At 47.9% G+C, this 18637-nt stretch overlaps 1 protein-coding gene across 1 annotated transcript in view; it reads right to left on the minus strand.

The window, feature by feature from the left end:
* The window catches only part of CCDC178 (coiled-coil domain containing 178), a 1079202-nt gene that overhangs the window by 613165 nt on the left and 447400 nt on the right, over positions 1-18637 (minus strand). The window contains exon 16 of the mRNA XM_069220096.1: positions 18361-18474. Coding sequence (XP_069076197.1) covers positions 18361-18474 — 114 coding nt within the window. The remainder of the gene's footprint in view (positions 1-18360; positions 18475-18637) is intronic.

Below are 18637 nucleotides of genomic sequence, written 5' to 3' on the forward strand. Positions count from 1 at the left end.
GAAGTCCTGTAGGACCGATCGTGCAAATTGCCCCTCTCTCCTCACCTGGCTATCCATTCAGTAGTGTCTTGCAAATGTGTGCAAGCCCACGTTGCCGCCTGGCAAATATCAAGTACCGGCACGCCTCGAACTAACGCAGTGGTAGCAGCTTTCCCTCTGGTAGAATGAGCTCCCAAGCCCTCTGGAGGCTGCGTCTTAGCCAAAGCATAGCAAATTTTAATGCAGAGAACAACCCAGCACGAAATGGTTTGTTTCTGGACTGCCCGCCCCTTCTTTGCACCAACGTACCCCATGAAGAGCTGGTCGTCCACCTGGAACTCTTTTATGCGGTCAAGGTAGAACGATAACACTCTTTTTGGGTCCAGGCGATGGAGACGCTCATCTTCTTTAGAGGGATGCGGTTTAGCAAAGAAGGTGGGCAGGGTGATATTTTGACCCAGATGAAAAGGGGTCACCACCTTGGGGAGGAAAGAGGCACGAGTTCTGAGGACTACCTTATCAGGATATATTGTGAGATACAGTGGTTTCGATAATAAAACCTGCATCTCATTCACTCTCCTGGCAGATGTGATTACTACTAAGAAGGCTGTTTTGATAATGAGCAGCCGGACAGGACACTTATGTAAAGGCTCAAAAGGAGCACACATTAGAAAAGTGAGCACTAGATTAAGGTCCCACTGGGGTATAACAAAAGCTGTAGGTGGAAACATATGTACAAGCCCTTTTAAGAATGTCTGTACAATGGGAGACTTAAACAAAGATAGTTGATCGGGCAAGCAAAGAAAAGCCGATAAGGCAGAAAGATAGTCCTTAGGAGTCCCTAAGGAGGAACCCTGTTGGGTGAGTAACAGAATGAACAGAAGGATATTAGAAAGAGAAGAAGAAAGAGGATCACTAGATCTCTCTGTACAATATGATACAAATCGTTTCCAACGGCAGGCGTAAATCGACTTAGTAGAGGGATGCCTGGCTACCAGCATGACATCACAGACCTCGGGAGGGAGGTCATAAACCATCAACTGTCACCGCTCAATCTCCACGCATGAAGCAGCAGAGTTGACAGGTTCAGGTGGAGAACATTTCCCTGCTGCTGCGACAGAAGATCCTCCCGAAGAGGCAACCAGATTGGAGGACTGATGCTCATTTTGAGAAGCTTTGGATACCAGACTCTTCATGCCCAATCCGGAGCCACTAGGATTACTTTGGCCCGGTCGTTCTTGATTTTCTTAAGAACTCTGGGCAGAAGTGGTATGGGCGGAAAGCCGTACAGGAGGCCTAAACTCCACTCAACAAAAAGCGTCGCCTAGCGATAGCAGCCTTGGAAACTACTGCTGACATTGCACGTTCTCTGCAGAGGTGAACAGATCTAACCAAGGCTCTCCCCACTGCTGAATGAGTCCTTGCACCACCTCCGGATGGAGATACCATTCGTGATCCGCTAAGAATCGCCAGCTGAGTTTTTCTGGCCTGGTGTTCACAGAACCTGCCAGGTGTTGAAGCATCAGGATTATGCCCTGATGTTCCAGCCATGTCCAGAGACGTAGAGCCTCTTCACAAAGAGTCCACAACCCCACACCACCTTGCTTGTTGCAGTACCACAACGCTGTAGTGTTGTCCGTGAACACCCGCACTACCTTCCCTTTCACAACAGGAAGAAATGCCTTTAATGCTAGTTGGATTGCCAGAAGCTCCAACAAGTTGATATGGAGTTGGATTCCGCCGGAGACCAGAGACCCCTGATCTCCACGTCTCCCATATGGCCGCCCTATCCCAGAAGTGATGCATCTGTCACTACTGTGAGATCTGGTTGGGGAAGGGAGAGGAATCTGCCTTTGACCCAATCACAGTTCACTAACCACCACTGCAGATCCTTTGCAGTTACCTCTGAGATCTGAACCACGTCGGTAAGATTTCCCTGATGCTGTGCTCATTGGAACTTCAGGTCCCACTGCAGAGCCCTCATATGCCATCTGGCCTGCTTGACCAATAGGATGCAGGAAGCCATGAGTCCCAACAGTCTCAGAGTCTGCCTCACAAAATCCAGGATAGAGGCCGAAACATCGGTATCATACCCTGAATATCCTGGACTCACTGCTCAGGAGGATAGGCCCGATACTGCACTGTGTCCAGAACAGCTCCTATGAAAGTGAGCTTCTGAGAGGGAGTCAGGTGTGTCTTCAGCACATTTATAGTGAGCCCCAGCGAATGCAGGACGTTCACTGTCGTCTAGACGTGGGTGATGAGAGCCTGGGGCGTCGGAGCCTTCAACAGCCAATCGTCTAGATAGGGGAAGACTGAAATCCCTAACCTGCGCAGATGAGCTGCCACCACTGCCATCACCTTCACGAACACCTGAGGGGCACTGGTGAGACCAAAAGGGAGCACAGTAAACTGAAAATGCTCATGGCCCACCTTGAACCGCAAGTAACGCCTGTGGGCGGGCAGGATGGGAATGTGAAAATACGCATTCTGCAAGTCCAATGCTGCCAGCCAGTCTTCCTGGTCTAGGGCAGACAAGACCTGAGCAACAGTGAGATTCTTGAATTTCTCCTTTTTGAGGAAGAGATTGACATCCCTTAAATCCGGGATAGGGCGAAGGACCTTGTTCTTCTTGGGAATCAGAAAGTAGCGGGAATAACAACCACTGCCTACTTCTGACATCGGACCCTTTCTATAGCTCCCTTGGCCAAGAGAGCCGTAACTTCCTTGTGGAGCAAAAACAAATGATCCGCTATCAGCTGTTCTTTTATCGGAGGGATAGAGGGAGAGAAAGACTGTAGGGGGAGGGAATAGCCCTTCCGTATGATCTACAAGACCCATTTGTCCGATGTGATGGATTGCCAGTGAGGGAGATGAAATTGAATCCTCCCTCCAACTGGACGGACATGGTCGTGCAGAATCACACTAGGAGGGCTTGGGCGCTGTGGAGGGGGGCTGTGTGATCGAGAATCCTTGAACCTCGCAAGCGCGGAGTCTGCCTTCTCACCAAAAAGGCGAGAGCCATCAAAAGGCATGTCCATCAAACTCGACTGGACATCCCCTGAAAAGCCAGTAGAACGTAGCCAGGCGTGGCGACGTAGGGCGACTGTCGATGCAATCGCTCTACCCAGTGAGTCGGTCGTGTCCAATCCACACCTAATAGTAAACTTGGCTGCCCCTCTCCAATCCTTGACAGCTTGGGTGAGAGTGTCCCGTACGCCCTCTAGGACCTGGGGCAGCACCTGTGCCACCGTAACCCATAAAGTATGGGGAAAACAGCCCGATAGGCAAGAGGTGTTTACTGACCTCAATGCCGGGCTGGAGAAAGAAAATAACTTCTTTCCAAGTTGGTCCAGCCTCTTGGATTCCCTATCCGGAGGGGCGGAAGGGAAGGCACCACGAAAAGTGGAGGCTTGGACCACCAAGCTCTCCGGGGTGGGGTGTTGGGTGAGGAAACTAGGGTCATTTGGAGCATGTCTATGGTAGCAGCTGACTGTCCTATTAACAGGAGTCCCTGTGCTGGGTTTGGACCATGTTCCCAGGGCTTCATTGAAGGGCAGCATCGGCTCCGATGTAGTCACCCCCAGCTGAAGCACTTCCATCAGGAGGTTCGTCCTGACTGGCACCGTAGGCAAGTCTAGGTCCAAGACCTCAGCTGCCCTACGCATCACCATGGCATAAGAAGCCCCTTCCTCCGTAGCCACATTGGGAGGAGAGAGCATGCCAGTATCTAGAGAAGTATCCAGTACACGGGCTTCCCCTAGATCCTAAGACCAGTCCTGTTCATGCTCCAGTTCACACTCTAAAGGGTCCTCAGACCCCTCCCACTCCTCTCCTGTGCCTGGCTGATCAGAATAAGGCTCAGGCAATGATCTGGGCCTAATCAGCGTTGTTGATGTCAGAATCAGTGTTGTACCACGTCGTTGCAGCTCCGGATCATCCAGAATGAGGATGGGGCTACCACCACCAGTGAGCGTCGTTGGTAGAGGAAGCATTGACGTCGAACCCGGCGCTGGAGGAGGTCAACTGTGAGAGCCGGTCCGGATCCGCTATAGGATCCCGGGGTCCCCAACGGCGTCAAGGCAGAAGCCGCCGATGTTGAACTCGATGGGGCCCTGCTGACCCCACGGGGCCCAAAGACCCACCTGAGGGTGCAGCCTGCTCAAAAACAAGGCGCATAGCCTCGTAAAATTATTTAATTTGAGCAAGGGACGCTCCGGTCCCCGGAAATGGGGGAAGACGCAGAGTTGGCCCTGGCGACAGCTCCATGTAGCCACGCTCGGAATGTCAACATTCCCTAGACGCCTCGTCGGCCAATGGGCGTACCAAAGTCGAAGTCCGCTTCGACTTCTTCTTTTTGTGCCTCTTATCTGAGTGCCCCGATGACCTCGAATGCATGGAAGAGGACTTGGGGCTCCGGAAGCGGTGCTGCGACCTCCTCCTACTGTGGGACTGTGACCTCCTCGGAGTTACGCCGACCGAAGATGGCTGTCGGGCCGCTAGAAGCTTGACAGATCTCTCTCTGAAGGCCTTCAGAGCCATGGCCCAGGGAACACGAAGTCGAATCGTGGTCCTTCTCCAGACACCAGAGACACACTTGGTGTGGCTCCGTGACTGACATGGTGCGATGACATGCACCACACGGCTTGAATCCTGTCTTTCTTGAAGACATCTCAATCAATCAAAAAACCTCGACAAAATCGAAGAAAAAGTGTAGCTCTTTCTGGATCTGCGCTTAACCGGCGCGGAAGGAAAATAACTGACGTACGCACGCTGGGGTGGTGCCTATATAGAAGACCATTACGTTACAGGCGGCTCAAAAAATGCTGATGATGCTACGGGGAGCCGGATGACGCACGCAGATCCGAAGAACGCCACCGACGGAGTGCGCAGAGTATTGCTCAGCAGAAAAATTCCAGATTCGAAGCTGACGCCAGGAAATTCTAAGGTAAGGATTCTGCAGCTAGACGTCTCTATCAGATACAATATTCAAAACATGTACATTTTTATTTGCTTTTTATTTTTTCAACTTTTTTTATTTTTTCAACACAGTGGGTAAACATTACACTGATTTCTAATATTATACTCAAAATATTATTTACACCTATTTTCTGTATATGTTTCAGTTTCTTAGTTCATCAAAGTTACATTGCTACAAAAACTAAGGAAAAAACTTTGGATACATTACATATACATAGCACATAAAAACATTAAATTAACATAAATCATGATTTTTCTACCCCCATCTATACCACGTTCTCATTCAAACATTCAACACACACATCCTCTTGCATCTACCACTCAGTCCCATTCCAGCCATACGTAACATACACTTCAAGATAACAAAGAAAAAAGATCTAAACTTCCTGCCACTGAGGTGTTGTTGAATGGGATCTCTTGAAAAACAGTCAACGTATGTTTCCGTGGGTAAAACAGAATTGCAATCCACCTTCTTCAGGACAAAACAAATTAAAATCATGTGAATGAGGTGGGTCAATATGGGGTGATCTATCTCACACGCCGGGGACACTTCCCACTCTACACATGTGCTTACAGGAAATATACACTTGTGTAACCACGAAGTGTGGGTGTCTGGAGCTCAAGATCAGACATTCTGCAGGAGCCACTGATGGTTCTCTAACCTCTCCGGGGACTAAATGGATATATCAGGTAGCATTACTGCTGTCTTGGAAGAAGCCATTCCAGACGGCTTATTGGTACTAAGAATCGAGCATACATAGCCTTATTAAACATCAAGTTTAATCAATTATTTTTGTTACTGCGTCCAGTATGTGATGGGCCACCCTGTTGAGGTGCAGAAGTATGGCTGCTTCTGAACTGCAGCACAGGTGCATTGGTGGCAGAGATGCTGCTGATGCTGCACAGCTCCTCACTATCAGAAGCCTCTACACCCATACCACTAGCAATTTGTGCAGTTTGGATTCCTCCACTCCATCGGTTATCAGATCAAGGTCTCTCGACACATCTCTGCTGAAGTGACCCATTTCCAGCTGTAGCATTACAGTACAGGTGGTGCTGTGGACTGTGCGAGCCTTCCAATGGACCTGGTCAAGGCATCCATGTGCACAGTACTGCTACTCTCTCTGCGCCTTCAAGTGTTGTACCCCACAGTAAAGGATTCTTGCATTATCTGCAATATCCTTTTGACCACTTTAATTTGTTTGTGCTGCAGGCGCTGAACCTGTAGCATCAACTGCTCAAGCCCACCATACACCGCCTGTTGTTCTGCAGTTGTCTGAGTCCCAGAAGCCTGTGAAGTGTTACAGTGCCGATAGGCATTCACTGTGGTGCACTACTGTCAGGTCCTGACGACTGACACCGGGTTGGAGTGGGTGGCTATGTGGCAACCTTATCTTCCACTGACGGTGGCTGTCAGGAGAAGGACACATTGCTGGAGTGGCCTTGATGTGTTCTGGGCTAACTCTCCAACAATACTGTTTCTTTTTCCACCATTTGTGCCTGTTCTTCACCCTCATCAATCAGGCTTTCAATGTCTTTGCCAGATACATCTAATAATATAATGGAAATAACATTAAATGAATTATGTGAGCAATACATCTCTCTTTGGTTGTACAAATTCATTTAACAAATCCATGATACTGACTACACTGTGTTTGTCTTTGACTATGAGTCCCATAATGCACCATGAGGGCTTTTCTGACATGGAATAATCCCATACTTATATGTCTGTTTGTTTCTTTTATATGCATGTGGACACCAGTCTGAAGGTCGGAAATGTTACAACTACTACTAAAGTTTGGCACTTACTTTGGGATGATACAGGCGGAGATGTGTCCAGGTTGGCAAAACCTACAACTGCCTCTGGCTCCAGGTTGGTCTCTACCATTACCTCCAGTATCAGTTCAGGGTCCGCCACCTGTGGCATGAGACTTGCTCAGGCTTATTGCAGCCTTTTCCTTTGTGCAAGAACAGAGGTCGCACCACCTCTTGCAAATCTCTTCTTCAGAGTGCTGTGCCAAACCTACAGCATTTATTTTCTGCTGCATCCCCTTCCATAGCTTGCACTTCTGTGTTTCAGGCACATTCATAGATGACCGGCCAAACAGGAAGTCATCGATTTTGCAGCAGTCCTTGGTCAGTATCTCAAGTTCATGTTCTGAGAACTTTAATTTTCACTTTTTCCCCACGCCGCCTTCTCTTGCTCCTGGCTGGTCATTACTGGTGTTTGAAAAACTGTTGTCTGGGGTTCTCCCTTTAACTTGTTTCTCCCCCTTACAGGAGGAAACAGAACGCGCCCCCGGCATTTACAAACACCGTGGGGCGCGAGTATGCAAGACATGACGTGCAGCCAAATAAGTGGCTGCTTGGTCTAGACGTCATTTTCCCACTCCCATGGGGGCCTTCAAATACACTTTTCCACAGTGTGGACAGTGGACAAGCGGATGGCAGCAACAATGTCTAGGTACCACACAATGAACCTTCTAACAAAGTGAGTACAGTATGAGTGTGATATGAATGGGCTCATAATATGGTCCCTGAGAGTTCTCTTGGGACCTATTATTAATTTGTGCTGATCATCTTAGTGCGTGACTTCTTCTAAAACAGATAACATCCCCGGTTTTAAACCACAATGGGACGGCTTGTCTATATCGTATTGCCTCAAGTCAGGTATATGGGTGGAGCTACCATCCGTAAGATAGGGGGATATTGGTAGCAACAAGAGAATGCAGATCAGGATTTCCTTGATCTAGTCATAGAGTTTGTTGCCCCCCAGTTTTCAAAAATATTTGTTACTGATATAAATGAGACACCAAGTATGTATAGTATTGTAATTTTTTCCCTAGTGTGTGACTGAAAAGGACATCGCCTCGGCTCCACACTGGAAGCTTGTTACCCCCCAATAAAGGGGTTTATTTATCCCACAGTAAGCAAAGATTTACCTAAGGTTCTCTAAGAAATGTAGAGACATACAAATAACAATAAGTCAATGAGAGTACCAGCTTTTACAAACACCAGTAATGCACCAGTTTGCAGTGGTTTGCTTATCACTTGTGCATATTCACATGCGTAATGTTAGTTTCATGATTTACTATCCCCATTAGTAGATAAGATTCACAATGTATTGTTTCTGTTTCCTGTGTCTTTTTGTCTGGTGTCTAGGTATCTTCAATTTTTGATTCCTACTCAGGTAGGTCCTGAGTGACTTTTTTTCCCTTGGGTATCACTCCTTGGGTTTAGATTTTAGGGATCCTCAGCCCTAATGAAAGCCCCAGACCGCTTTAAGCTCATAGAGCGGGCAGAAATATTTTGGCTAAAGTAGACAATTAGGGTAATTAGGCCCTGATTACTATCCTAGAATGTTTTTAATCGTATCCTTGGACACTACCAAAATAGGTGAATAACACCAGTAATCTGGAAGATATTTTTTAACTTAGAACTGGATCCCTGACTCTAGCCAGTAGTCTTTTATATAGGAACTGCCTCTGGTGCAGGTTTTGCCAAGAGGTTGAGTGCGCCCTGGTGGCATTGTCCTACCAGGGTGGGGAGAGGGGGTCAAGGATGATGTATGACACAGTGTGTGAGACCACTTCTTCCATTACGAAAATATTCTGGCAGATAGACTAGAGTTACATTCTCAAGACGAATGGCGACAAATGGTTTTGCTTATCAGAAGTTGACAAAACATCACACTTTGAGTTCAACACCACCACATTTCTTGTGATTAGTAGTCCTCAGTTAATTGTGCATTGCAGCTCTCCAGCCTCTCTCTGCCTCCCTTCCTGGAATCTGGGATCATGCACTTCCTGTTTCAGGGGTCATCTCCCTGAACCAGAATTAAAGAGTTGCCATTTTTACAATGTGGTTTCTATTTGCGACAGCATTTGCAATTCTTGACCTATTGATAATTGCTGAAAGCAATTTCCAAAATTAGGAAGCAATTTGTTTGCGAGTCGCAAATTGTAGGTGGCCAACGTCAGTACATGCTGATTATCAATTACCAAATTGCGATTCGCTAAAAATCGCACTTTAGTAATCGCAAATCAGATGTTTTGTACATCTGGTCCGAAATCTTCAACCATTTCCAGAGTGAGAAGGATGCGGAGATGAGTTTGTGATCCTTGTTTGTGGGTGTTCACAAACTTCCAACGCAAACCACATGTTGGAACAACCATTTCCCAACCTCTGAGTGGGATTTACAAAGGGCAGAGATCTTTGCTCTCATATTGGAGAGCTCTGCCATCATAAATGGCTTTGCAGCTGCTAGGAATCTGTTTGTGAATACCCTGGCCAACGTAAAAAAAAGGTAAATTCAGTCATACACCTACATATAAGACTGAATTTACCTCTATGAATGTCCGTATAGTCTATAAGTTGGCTGTAAATGGCTTTCATTCTGATGGTGCAAAACCGTGAGCTTACATATAGATAGTTGTGCTACACATCAGATCAGCACTGATAAAGATTTCTGCTCAGCATCAATTGTAATGGAGCAGTCAGGAAGGAACAGCAGTGCTACATACAGGTGTTCTCTTATCAAACCGGAAATACAATAGATGGACATGTACCCATCTCTTGGAAAATGTATGAATCCTTTGTGACGAGTGGAGGACAGACTGTGACTCTGAAGAGGCCTAAACCTACCAGGTGAACATGATATTTCCTTTTTGGCTGGATTTATTATCAATCCTGAATTTTTTTTTACATCTTGGAGTGGGATAAATATAAATTGAGGGCTCTATTCGATCGGAATCGAGCGTGTACTTGTGGGCAATGGCATAAGTATATAACTTTAGGGAATTCACATACATTCCCAGTAGACTTCCTGGCATGCGGTGCCAGTCGCAGCTTTGGGGGTGCCTTACTGTAAATATTCTATCACATTTTCTGACTTGCTATTTCCCCAAAGCGAAGGGGGTGGAACAGTATAGCTCGATATTGGGGAAGGCAGTCTGCTTTTTTGATGTTATTCTTTTCTCTCCACAGGGACGTTTTTTTTCCTGTGGAGAAACCATTTTACCCTACAACTTCACTAAGTGAGGAGCGGGGGACTTGATCTGTTTCCATCCTGACAGGTGATTTACTTTCCCCCCTTTTGGAGTAAACCTGTAACCATTTCATGGGTGGGAAGTGATTAGAAAGGTTTGTGCATGCCAACAAACTCTCAAGGCAAACCTGCTGTAATCCATCCACTCCTGCCCCTTAAATGGGATTCACAGCTGTGAAATTGTAGGCAGCTGTGGCATACTATCACGCAGCAGGAAAAGTGTTTACATCTGCTGGGTATCCTTTTGTGGCTGTGAGGCAGGTGTAAATGGAGTCACTATTGATCTTACACATTTTTATTGGTAAAAATGGCCTAGTAAATTGGGTCCAGAGTGCACTGCATTTATGCTAGGCATTACTATGGTCTCAACAGATCAGATGCATTTCTTGCAGTCAGTCGTGAAGGGTATTTACTGCAGACAGGGCCATTTATGTGGTGGGAAACACCAGAGAAGCAGTGATTGGGTTTGGTTTGTTAGAGCCACAGCTGGTAGAGAGCAGGGACTGGCCGTGTGGAGGGTCCCCTAGAAAACCTTTTTCATTTATGCCTGTGTCAGTAGTGACTTCTAAACTAGTTTAAAAAGAGGGAGAGCAGAGGAACAAAGAAATGACTGGTACTTGACTACCATCTTTCCATGAACTTTGCAACAAATGATCTACATCTCTCCTGAAGAACACCTTTGACACATGTTCCTCTGTCTCATCATGTATGTTGTCTCAAGACCCCTCTGGCAACATACACGTGGAGGAGATGGAAGATGCTCCTCCGTCTTCATGTGTTTGTTGCTGTTAGACTTGGCATCATTGACATGGTCTCCCCTAACTTTTTGCCTCTTCCTCCTAGGTTGTTTCTGTGTGCTGGACTCTGTTTTTGCTGTTTTGTTTGCTCTGGACACTTTGACCATTGCGGACCAGTGCTTAAGTGTAAGTGTTCCCCGTATCCCTGTATAAATTGTATGTGTACATTGGCTATCCATGATTGGCATATTTGATTTACCATTAAGCCCCTACTAAAGTGCACTAGAGGTGCCCAGGGCCTGTAAATCAAATGCTACACATGGCTCAGACCTGCCACTGCAGTGTCTGTGAGTGCAGTTTCAAACTGCCAATTTGACTTGGCAATTGTACCCACTTACCAGGCCTAAACCTTCCCTTTTTATACATGTAAGACACCCCTAAGGTAGGCCCTAGGTACCACATGGGCAGGCTGCAGTGTATGTTAAAAGTGGGGCATGTACTTATGTGTTTTACATGTCCTGACAGTGAAATACTACCAAATTCGGTTTTCACTGTTGCAAGGCCTATCTTTCTCATAAGTTAACATAGGGGCTGCCTTTAAATCTGATTCAAGTGTAGATTCCCTTTGGGAGCAAATGGACATGTGGAGTTTGGGGTCTCTGAACTCACAATTTAAAAATACATCTTTTAGTGAAGTTGGTTTTTGGATTGTATGTTTGAAAATGCCACTGTTAGAAAGTAGGGATTTTCTTGCTTAAACAATTCTGAGGCACTGCTTTTTTGTGTATTCCCTGTTTGGATCAGTTTGACACTGGGGCTGTTTGCACATCTCCCCTAGACCATGACACAAAGGGAGCTGGGGTGTTACCTGCATATCCTGATGGGCCATCTGGGCTGAGGGGAGGGGAGGAGTGGTCACTTAAACTGAAAGGACTGTGCCTGCCCTCACATAATGTAGTCTCCAACCCCCTGGTGTGTTCAGGGGCCTGGCCTGGGCAAGGCAGGATCTTGAAAACAACAGAGACTTTCCTTTGAAGTAGGCCTACTTCAAAGGCAGAAAGGGGTATAAGAAGAGCACCCAAAACCCCTGAAAAACAGAATACTTCAGGAACCAAGAGGTTCTCTGCCAAGAAGAAAAGCTGAAAAAGCTGGAGGAGTACTGCCCCTTTGTCTGTGACAGTGCTTTGCTGAGTTGGCCTGCAGTAGCTGTTTCTACCAGAGAGAGGACAAAGACTGACTTTTGTGTGACTTCCCACTAGTAAAGAATATCCAAGGGCCTGAAACTGAGCTTGCCTCCTGTTGTTGAAGTCTCAGGGACAGCAAAGACTTCTCTCTGCTAGCACTTTGGCTTTCTGCTGAGAGTCTTGCATGCCAAAAGGTGCCCTAACCTGTCTCTGGGCCCTTGAAAGGTGCATCTGGTGGAAAAGGACAGAAATCCATGCAAAGACTGCCTTGTGGGGAAACTTTCGACGCACCACCCACTTTGCAGCTGAAAAATCATGCGCCGCTGGCCTCGTAGCTAAAATCGATGCTCCACCTGCATCGCAGCTGGGATATTGATGCAACGTGGCTGAAGAAACGATGTGCAACACCCGCGGCGGCTGCTATTAACGAAGCAAGCCCCCACGCAGCACGGTTTCTTGACACCGTGCGACCGGATTTCGACGCAACATCACTGGCCGTGGAAAATCAACGCAAAGCCTGTCCGGACCCAAGGTGTCTGTCTGGATCAACACATCGCTGTCTTGTGGGAGAGATGAAACGACGCACACCGACCCGACCGGAGGAGGAATAACACACGCTCTCACTTGCGAAATCAACGCATCGCTGGACTTTTTCGAAACACGCTCACCCGTGCGGCTTTATTTTGACGCTAACCAGGTACTTTTGTATGCTAACAACGTTCTCACTGTCTTCTAAAGGATTTAAGACTCTTTTGCTTTTTCTATTCATAACTTGACTTGTGTATGTTGGATGTTTGTCATTCTGGTCTTGGTTTGATTAGATAAATATTATCTTCTTTTCTAAACCTGTGTTGTGTCATTTTGTAGTGTTTTCACTGAGTTACTGTGTGTTTAGGTACAAATACTTTACACATTGCTTCTGAGGTTAAGCCTGCCTGCTCATGCCAACCTACCAAGGGGGTGAGTGGAGGTTAACTGAGGGTGATTCTCCTTTACCCTGACTAGAGTGAGGGTCCTTGCTTGGACAGGGGATAACCTGACTGCCAACCAAAGACCCCATTTCTAACAGTTGCTATAAATCTTCTATGGAGGGATAAATGCATGGCTAAGTTATTCTTCAGGGAGAACATAGATATTTGGTCTCACTCATACATTCTTACCTTTCTTTCCCTATCATACCCTCTTGAACAAGATAATTGTTACCAACCACTTCACTCCTTTGACAGTTTACCCTTCATTTTGAGCCCTAAGAGCTTTATAAGCTGTGTGTAAGCTATGTTTGCAGTGAGGAATTGAGGGAAAGCTTTGTTACATACAGAAATATTTGTTCGCACCTTTAGAATGCGTCTGTTGTCCTCTACCAGCTCCTCTGGCTGCTGCTACTGCTACTGCTGCCTTTGCCTTTTGACTGGGACGAACTGAGAGCCTCCTGACTCTCAGTTCGAGGCCCTCCTTCACCTGCAGGATCATCCTTGAGCCTCATCCCTGGTGGTCTAGTGTCCACCACAAGTAAGTATTTCTCTCTGTCGCTCTTTCGCTCTTGCTATTCCTGCCTTTTTCACTTGTTTTTCCTCTTCTTTTCCTCTTCTTTTTCACTTGTTATTCCATTTCTATTTCATTTCTCCCCTCCTTTCCTCTGCCCCCTCCCCCTGCAATGCTCCTTTTCCCACCCTCCCGCCTTCCAGCTGACCGCTCCCGCTCCCCACTCTCCTTCTTAATGGCGGCCACAGCACTGTGAGTGGACAACTGCACTAACCTTCTGGTCGGCGTCCACTGTCCTCCCCAGCTCCTCTGGCTGCTGCCTCTGCCTTTTGACTGGGACAAACTGAGAGCCTCCTGGCTCTAAGTTCGAGGCCCTCCTTGACCCGCAGGCTCGTTCCTGTGCCTCATCCCTGGTGGTCTATTAGCCATCACAAGTAAGTATTTCTCTCTGTCGCTCTATCGCTCTTGCTTTTTCTGCCTTTTTTCACTCATTTTTCCTCTTCTTTTTTACTCATTTTTCCCTTTTCTTTTCCTTTCTCCCCTCCTTTCCTCTGCTCCCCCCTACCCCGTGAAGCTCCTTTTCCTGCCCTCCCTTCAGCTGACCGCTCCCCCACCCCTCTCTCCTTCTTAATGGCAGTCGCATGCAGTGGGATTGCCGCTGGCACACCAAAGGCAAGCCTGTCTGCGTCCGCCCACGCCCGGACCACGCCCTGCTCCAGGAAACTTGGATCTCAATGAAACCACCCCCTGAACCGCATCAGTTACAACGCTGAGACCCTCCTCCGCCTCAACACTGGATGTCTCAGCAACTGCTGCATCATCTCCCCCAAGGACACCCAAGGACCTTTCACCTGCAGGAACTGCAACCTCAGCGCCAGCCTCAACAAGCTGAAGGTACTCTCCACACACAGAGATACCAACAACCTCCACCACCCCATCAACTGCTTGCTCCTTAACATCTGCTTTCTCCACAAGCATGCCACCAAACTCTGGGATTTGATCGACACAGCCCAACCGGACAGCGCCTTCCATACCGAGACCTGGACCAACTCCACCTCGGGCTAGACATTGCCATTCCCGTTGGATACAGCATCCTAAGAAGGAACTGGCCCTCCCGGCCGGGCGGAGGACTCAACAGTGTACACAAGTCCTCACTACGTGTCAAGGCTGCCCCAGCAGAACAATGCACCACCATGGAAAACATTCACTTCCTGGTCGAATCCAACCACAACTCCTCCATCTGCGGCACCCTGGTGTACAGCTTTCATATATGACATGTTAGACATTGCTATCCCCCAGGCCCTGGCATCAGACGACTACCTCCTCCTGGGCAACCTGAATTTCTACCTTGAGGACCGTGACAATCTAAACACCACCGCTCTACTCGACAAACTCACCACCCTCAGCCTCAGACAGCTGGTCTCCCCACCCACACACATTGCAGGACACACACTGGACCCCATCTTCACCTCAAGCAATCGGATCACCATTGAGACCATCTCCACCCCAGACTCGACCGACCACCGCTGCATACACTTCACAATCACCGCACCCAGCACCCGCACCTGCACCCTCAGGGCCCCCCACAGGAAATGGAACAAAATCACCAATGAGCAACTAACCTCATTGGTCGCCAAATCCCTCCCTCCAATGATGCCAGCACAGCAGCATGTAATCTCAATGCATGGATCACCGTATGCACCAACACTCTAGCCCCCCTCCAGCTGAAATCGGCAAAATGTGTACCTAAGAAAGCCAGCTGGTTCACCACCGAACTCCAGAAACAAAGCATACCCACAGACGTTTAGAGAAAAAATGGAGGAACAGTCAATCCAGCCAAGACCTCACCTCATTCAGACCTGTTACAGCTTCCCACTGCTGAAAAATCAAGAACGCTAGGAAGGACGCATCAACTCCTCCACACACAACTCTAAGGAACTCTTCTCAGTCATCAACGAGTCACAGATCCCCCCTCCGAAGACACCAGCATCCCCCCGTCACAGGACCTCTGCGACAAACTTGCCACCTTTTTCCACCACCAGATCCAGGACATCTACAACAGCTTTCTCCCTGAAAATTCTGGCACTAGAACCTGTGACCGAGCCTCCCTCCCAGAACCCACTCAGACCACCCACAGCTGGTCCACACTCTCCACAGAGGAAACAGTCAGCATCATGAACTGCACCCACTCCAGAGCCCCACAGACCCCTGCCCGCACCACATATGCATCAGAGCCAGTGCAACCATCGCCCCCGAAGTCTGGAACACAATCAACTGCTCCATCAATACTGTCACCTTTCCCGAGGACTCGAAACACACCGAAACACGCCCTCTCCTGAAGAAACCTTCAGCCGACCCATCAGAACTGAAGAATTTCTGGCCCATCTTGCTGCTACCCTACCCCGCAAAAGTACTGGAGAAAGCAATCAACATACAACTACGGAATTTCATTGAGGCCAATGACTCCCTGGACAGCTCCCAGTCCTGCAGCAACTGTAGCAAGGAGACAGCCCTCCTGGCAGCCACCGATGACATCCAATTACTCCTAGACTACGGCCACACCACAGCGCTCATACTCCTTGACCTCACAGCAGCTTTCGACACAGTCTCCCACAGCACCCTGCGCACCAGACTCCACAACATAGGAATCTGTGGAAAAGCCCTGGAATGGATCCACTCCTTCCTCTCCAAGAGGACCCAGACGGTGAGACTCCCACCCTACAAATCTAGACCCACAGGTGTCAGCTTCAGAGTCCCACAAGGATCCTCACTGAGTCCCACACTATCATATGCCGATGACACACAACTCATCATTTCCCTCACTGAAGACCCGGACACTACCAAAAGGAACTTCCACTCAGGAATGGAAGCCATTGCCACCTGGATGAGAGAAAGCTGCCTCAAGCTCAACTCCAACAAGACTGAGATCATCATCTTGGGAAACACCACCTCAGCTTGGGATGACTCTTGGTGGCCCACATCCCTCAGCGCCCCTCCTGCACACATTGAGCACACGCGCATCCTAGGCATCATCCTCGACTCCTTCCTATCCATGACCATCCAGGTAAACTCAGTCACCTCCTCCTGCTGGCACACACTCCGCAAACTTCGAAAGATCTTCAGATCAGCCCCAGCAGACTGTCGCAGGACAGTCACCCACGCCTTAGTCACAAGCAAGCTTGACTACAGCAATGCCCTCTATGCCGGCACCTCAGCTAGAAACATAAAAAAACTACAACTCATCCAGTACACCGCCACCAGACTCATTCTGGACCTCCCACGGCGAGTACACACCTCCCAACGCCTGAGGACCCTCCACTGGCTACCGGTCGAGAAGCAAATCACCTTCAAGCTACTCACCCACACATACAAGCCCATACACAAGGCAGGACCGGCCTACCTGAACCACTGAGTCTCCTTCCACACCCCCACCAGATCCCTCCACTCTGCACAGATGGCCCTGGCCACCATCCCTGGCATCCGTAGAACCACCGCCAGAGGACGATCCTTCACCTACATTGCAATAAAGAGCTGGAACTAGCTCCCCATGCACCTCAGACAAAGCCCGTTCGTCGCTCATCATCTTCAGTGAGAACCTCCAGACTGGCTCTTCGGGTGAGGCCCCTCCCCTACAGCGCCTTGAGACCCTCATGGGTGAATAGCCACGCTGTACAAAAACTGATTGATTGAAGCATCTTTTTTCAGGACTGTGCTCTTTTGCTCTGATGGCAACTATCCCGGACCGAGCTGGCTCGTGCATCTCGCTTGAGCACAGGACGATCTGCTGTCAGCATCAGAGTGTTTCCGTGAGTACCCTTTGAAGTTGCCTAAAATACTTCCTGACAGACGCACAACACAAACAGAAAACACCAAGAAACATGGGCCTGCCAAGAAAAGCTCAATGTGGATCGATGAATGATAATCAGAGAGAAAACGCAGCCAGTACTTGGAGAAGCAGTACACATCGATTAACACTTATTTAGCGAGAGCAATTTCTGTTCGAGAACACAGAGCAGTTCAAGTTGACGCACTTAGCAAAGCTACCTGTAACCAATGTTGCAATGTACACAAAAAAAAGTCGAAGCAGACAGATATAAACACCTACATTGGACAGATCATCGCCTATATGTAACCACGCACATAAAAAAACACGACTAAACTGTGACGACGTTTCGGTACACACGTTTAAGAGGGAAAATATCTAAGTTTTCCAGTTATGGCCGTGCACACGGTAACGTGTAGCAAAGCAAACCTGTTAAGAAATAGAAAATGCTTTTCTAAAAAACAAATTGACGATGTATTATTTTTAAACTATGTATTCATGCTGTTTTGTTGTATTTTGTTATGTACATTACACAGAGAAAAACATCTAAAACGCACATAGTTGAGTCAGTTCTCCCAAATGCAACGAACAGGCAAATGAAAGCAGGTCTGTTGCTTTGGGCATGATACTTGGATTAATACACAAGGTAAACACTCAGTGAAAACATTAAAACAATTCAATCGGGATTCAGCCCGTGTTGTAACCATTGTATAGCAGTATACACACGCCGTCGTTACAAGAAGATACCATCTGCTGAGCAAAAGTGCAATCAACAGGCGATTCCAATTATGTTTTAAATCTTTTTTCTTTGTTATTGATTTTCTCCACAGCTTTCCGAAAGGCCCCGAGCGATCTAAGCCAATGTGGCAATTGACGAGAGCAGTGGACTTTTTATTGACCTCATTATCAATCCGGCTTCGTGCTTTTCCCTGCCTCCGCGAGACTGTCAGACTGAGTCAAGCAAGAGATGGCCAGAGGAAAGGACTTGGGCCCCCGGAGTTTGAAAAGAAATGGCAACAAACCCCCGCCACCCCCCCCCCCCCCCCCCCATCACACACACACACCCTCTCAGACCTAAACATAGGAACTGCCCAGCGAAGGAAGTATCACTGTGTCCCAACCCGTCACCTGTATTTTATGGAACTGCAGCTCCAATGTGCTCCTGGTCTTCCCCAGCTCGTCGTGCATTCGGGTCTGTTCCTCGTCCAGCTCCTGATTTCTCCGCAATACGTAGGACAGTTTCTGGAAACATATTAGGAAAACAGTTTAGCGAGATTAAAGGTGGTAACTACTTGTAGCTGACAAGTCTGCCTTTTTCGATATAATAGAAGTTTCTAAGACTAAGCAAAGCCATCGCGTGCTCTGACATTAAGGGGCATATTTATATTCCGTTTGCGCCGAATGT

The sequence above is a fragment of the Pleurodeles waltl genome, chromosome 2_2, assembly GCF_031143425.1.
Source record: "Pleurodeles waltl isolate 20211129_DDA chromosome 2_2, aPleWal1.hap1.20221129, whole genome shotgun sequence".
NCBI lineage: Eukaryota > Metazoa > Chordata > Amphibia > Caudata > Salamandridae > Pleurodeles > Pleurodeles waltl.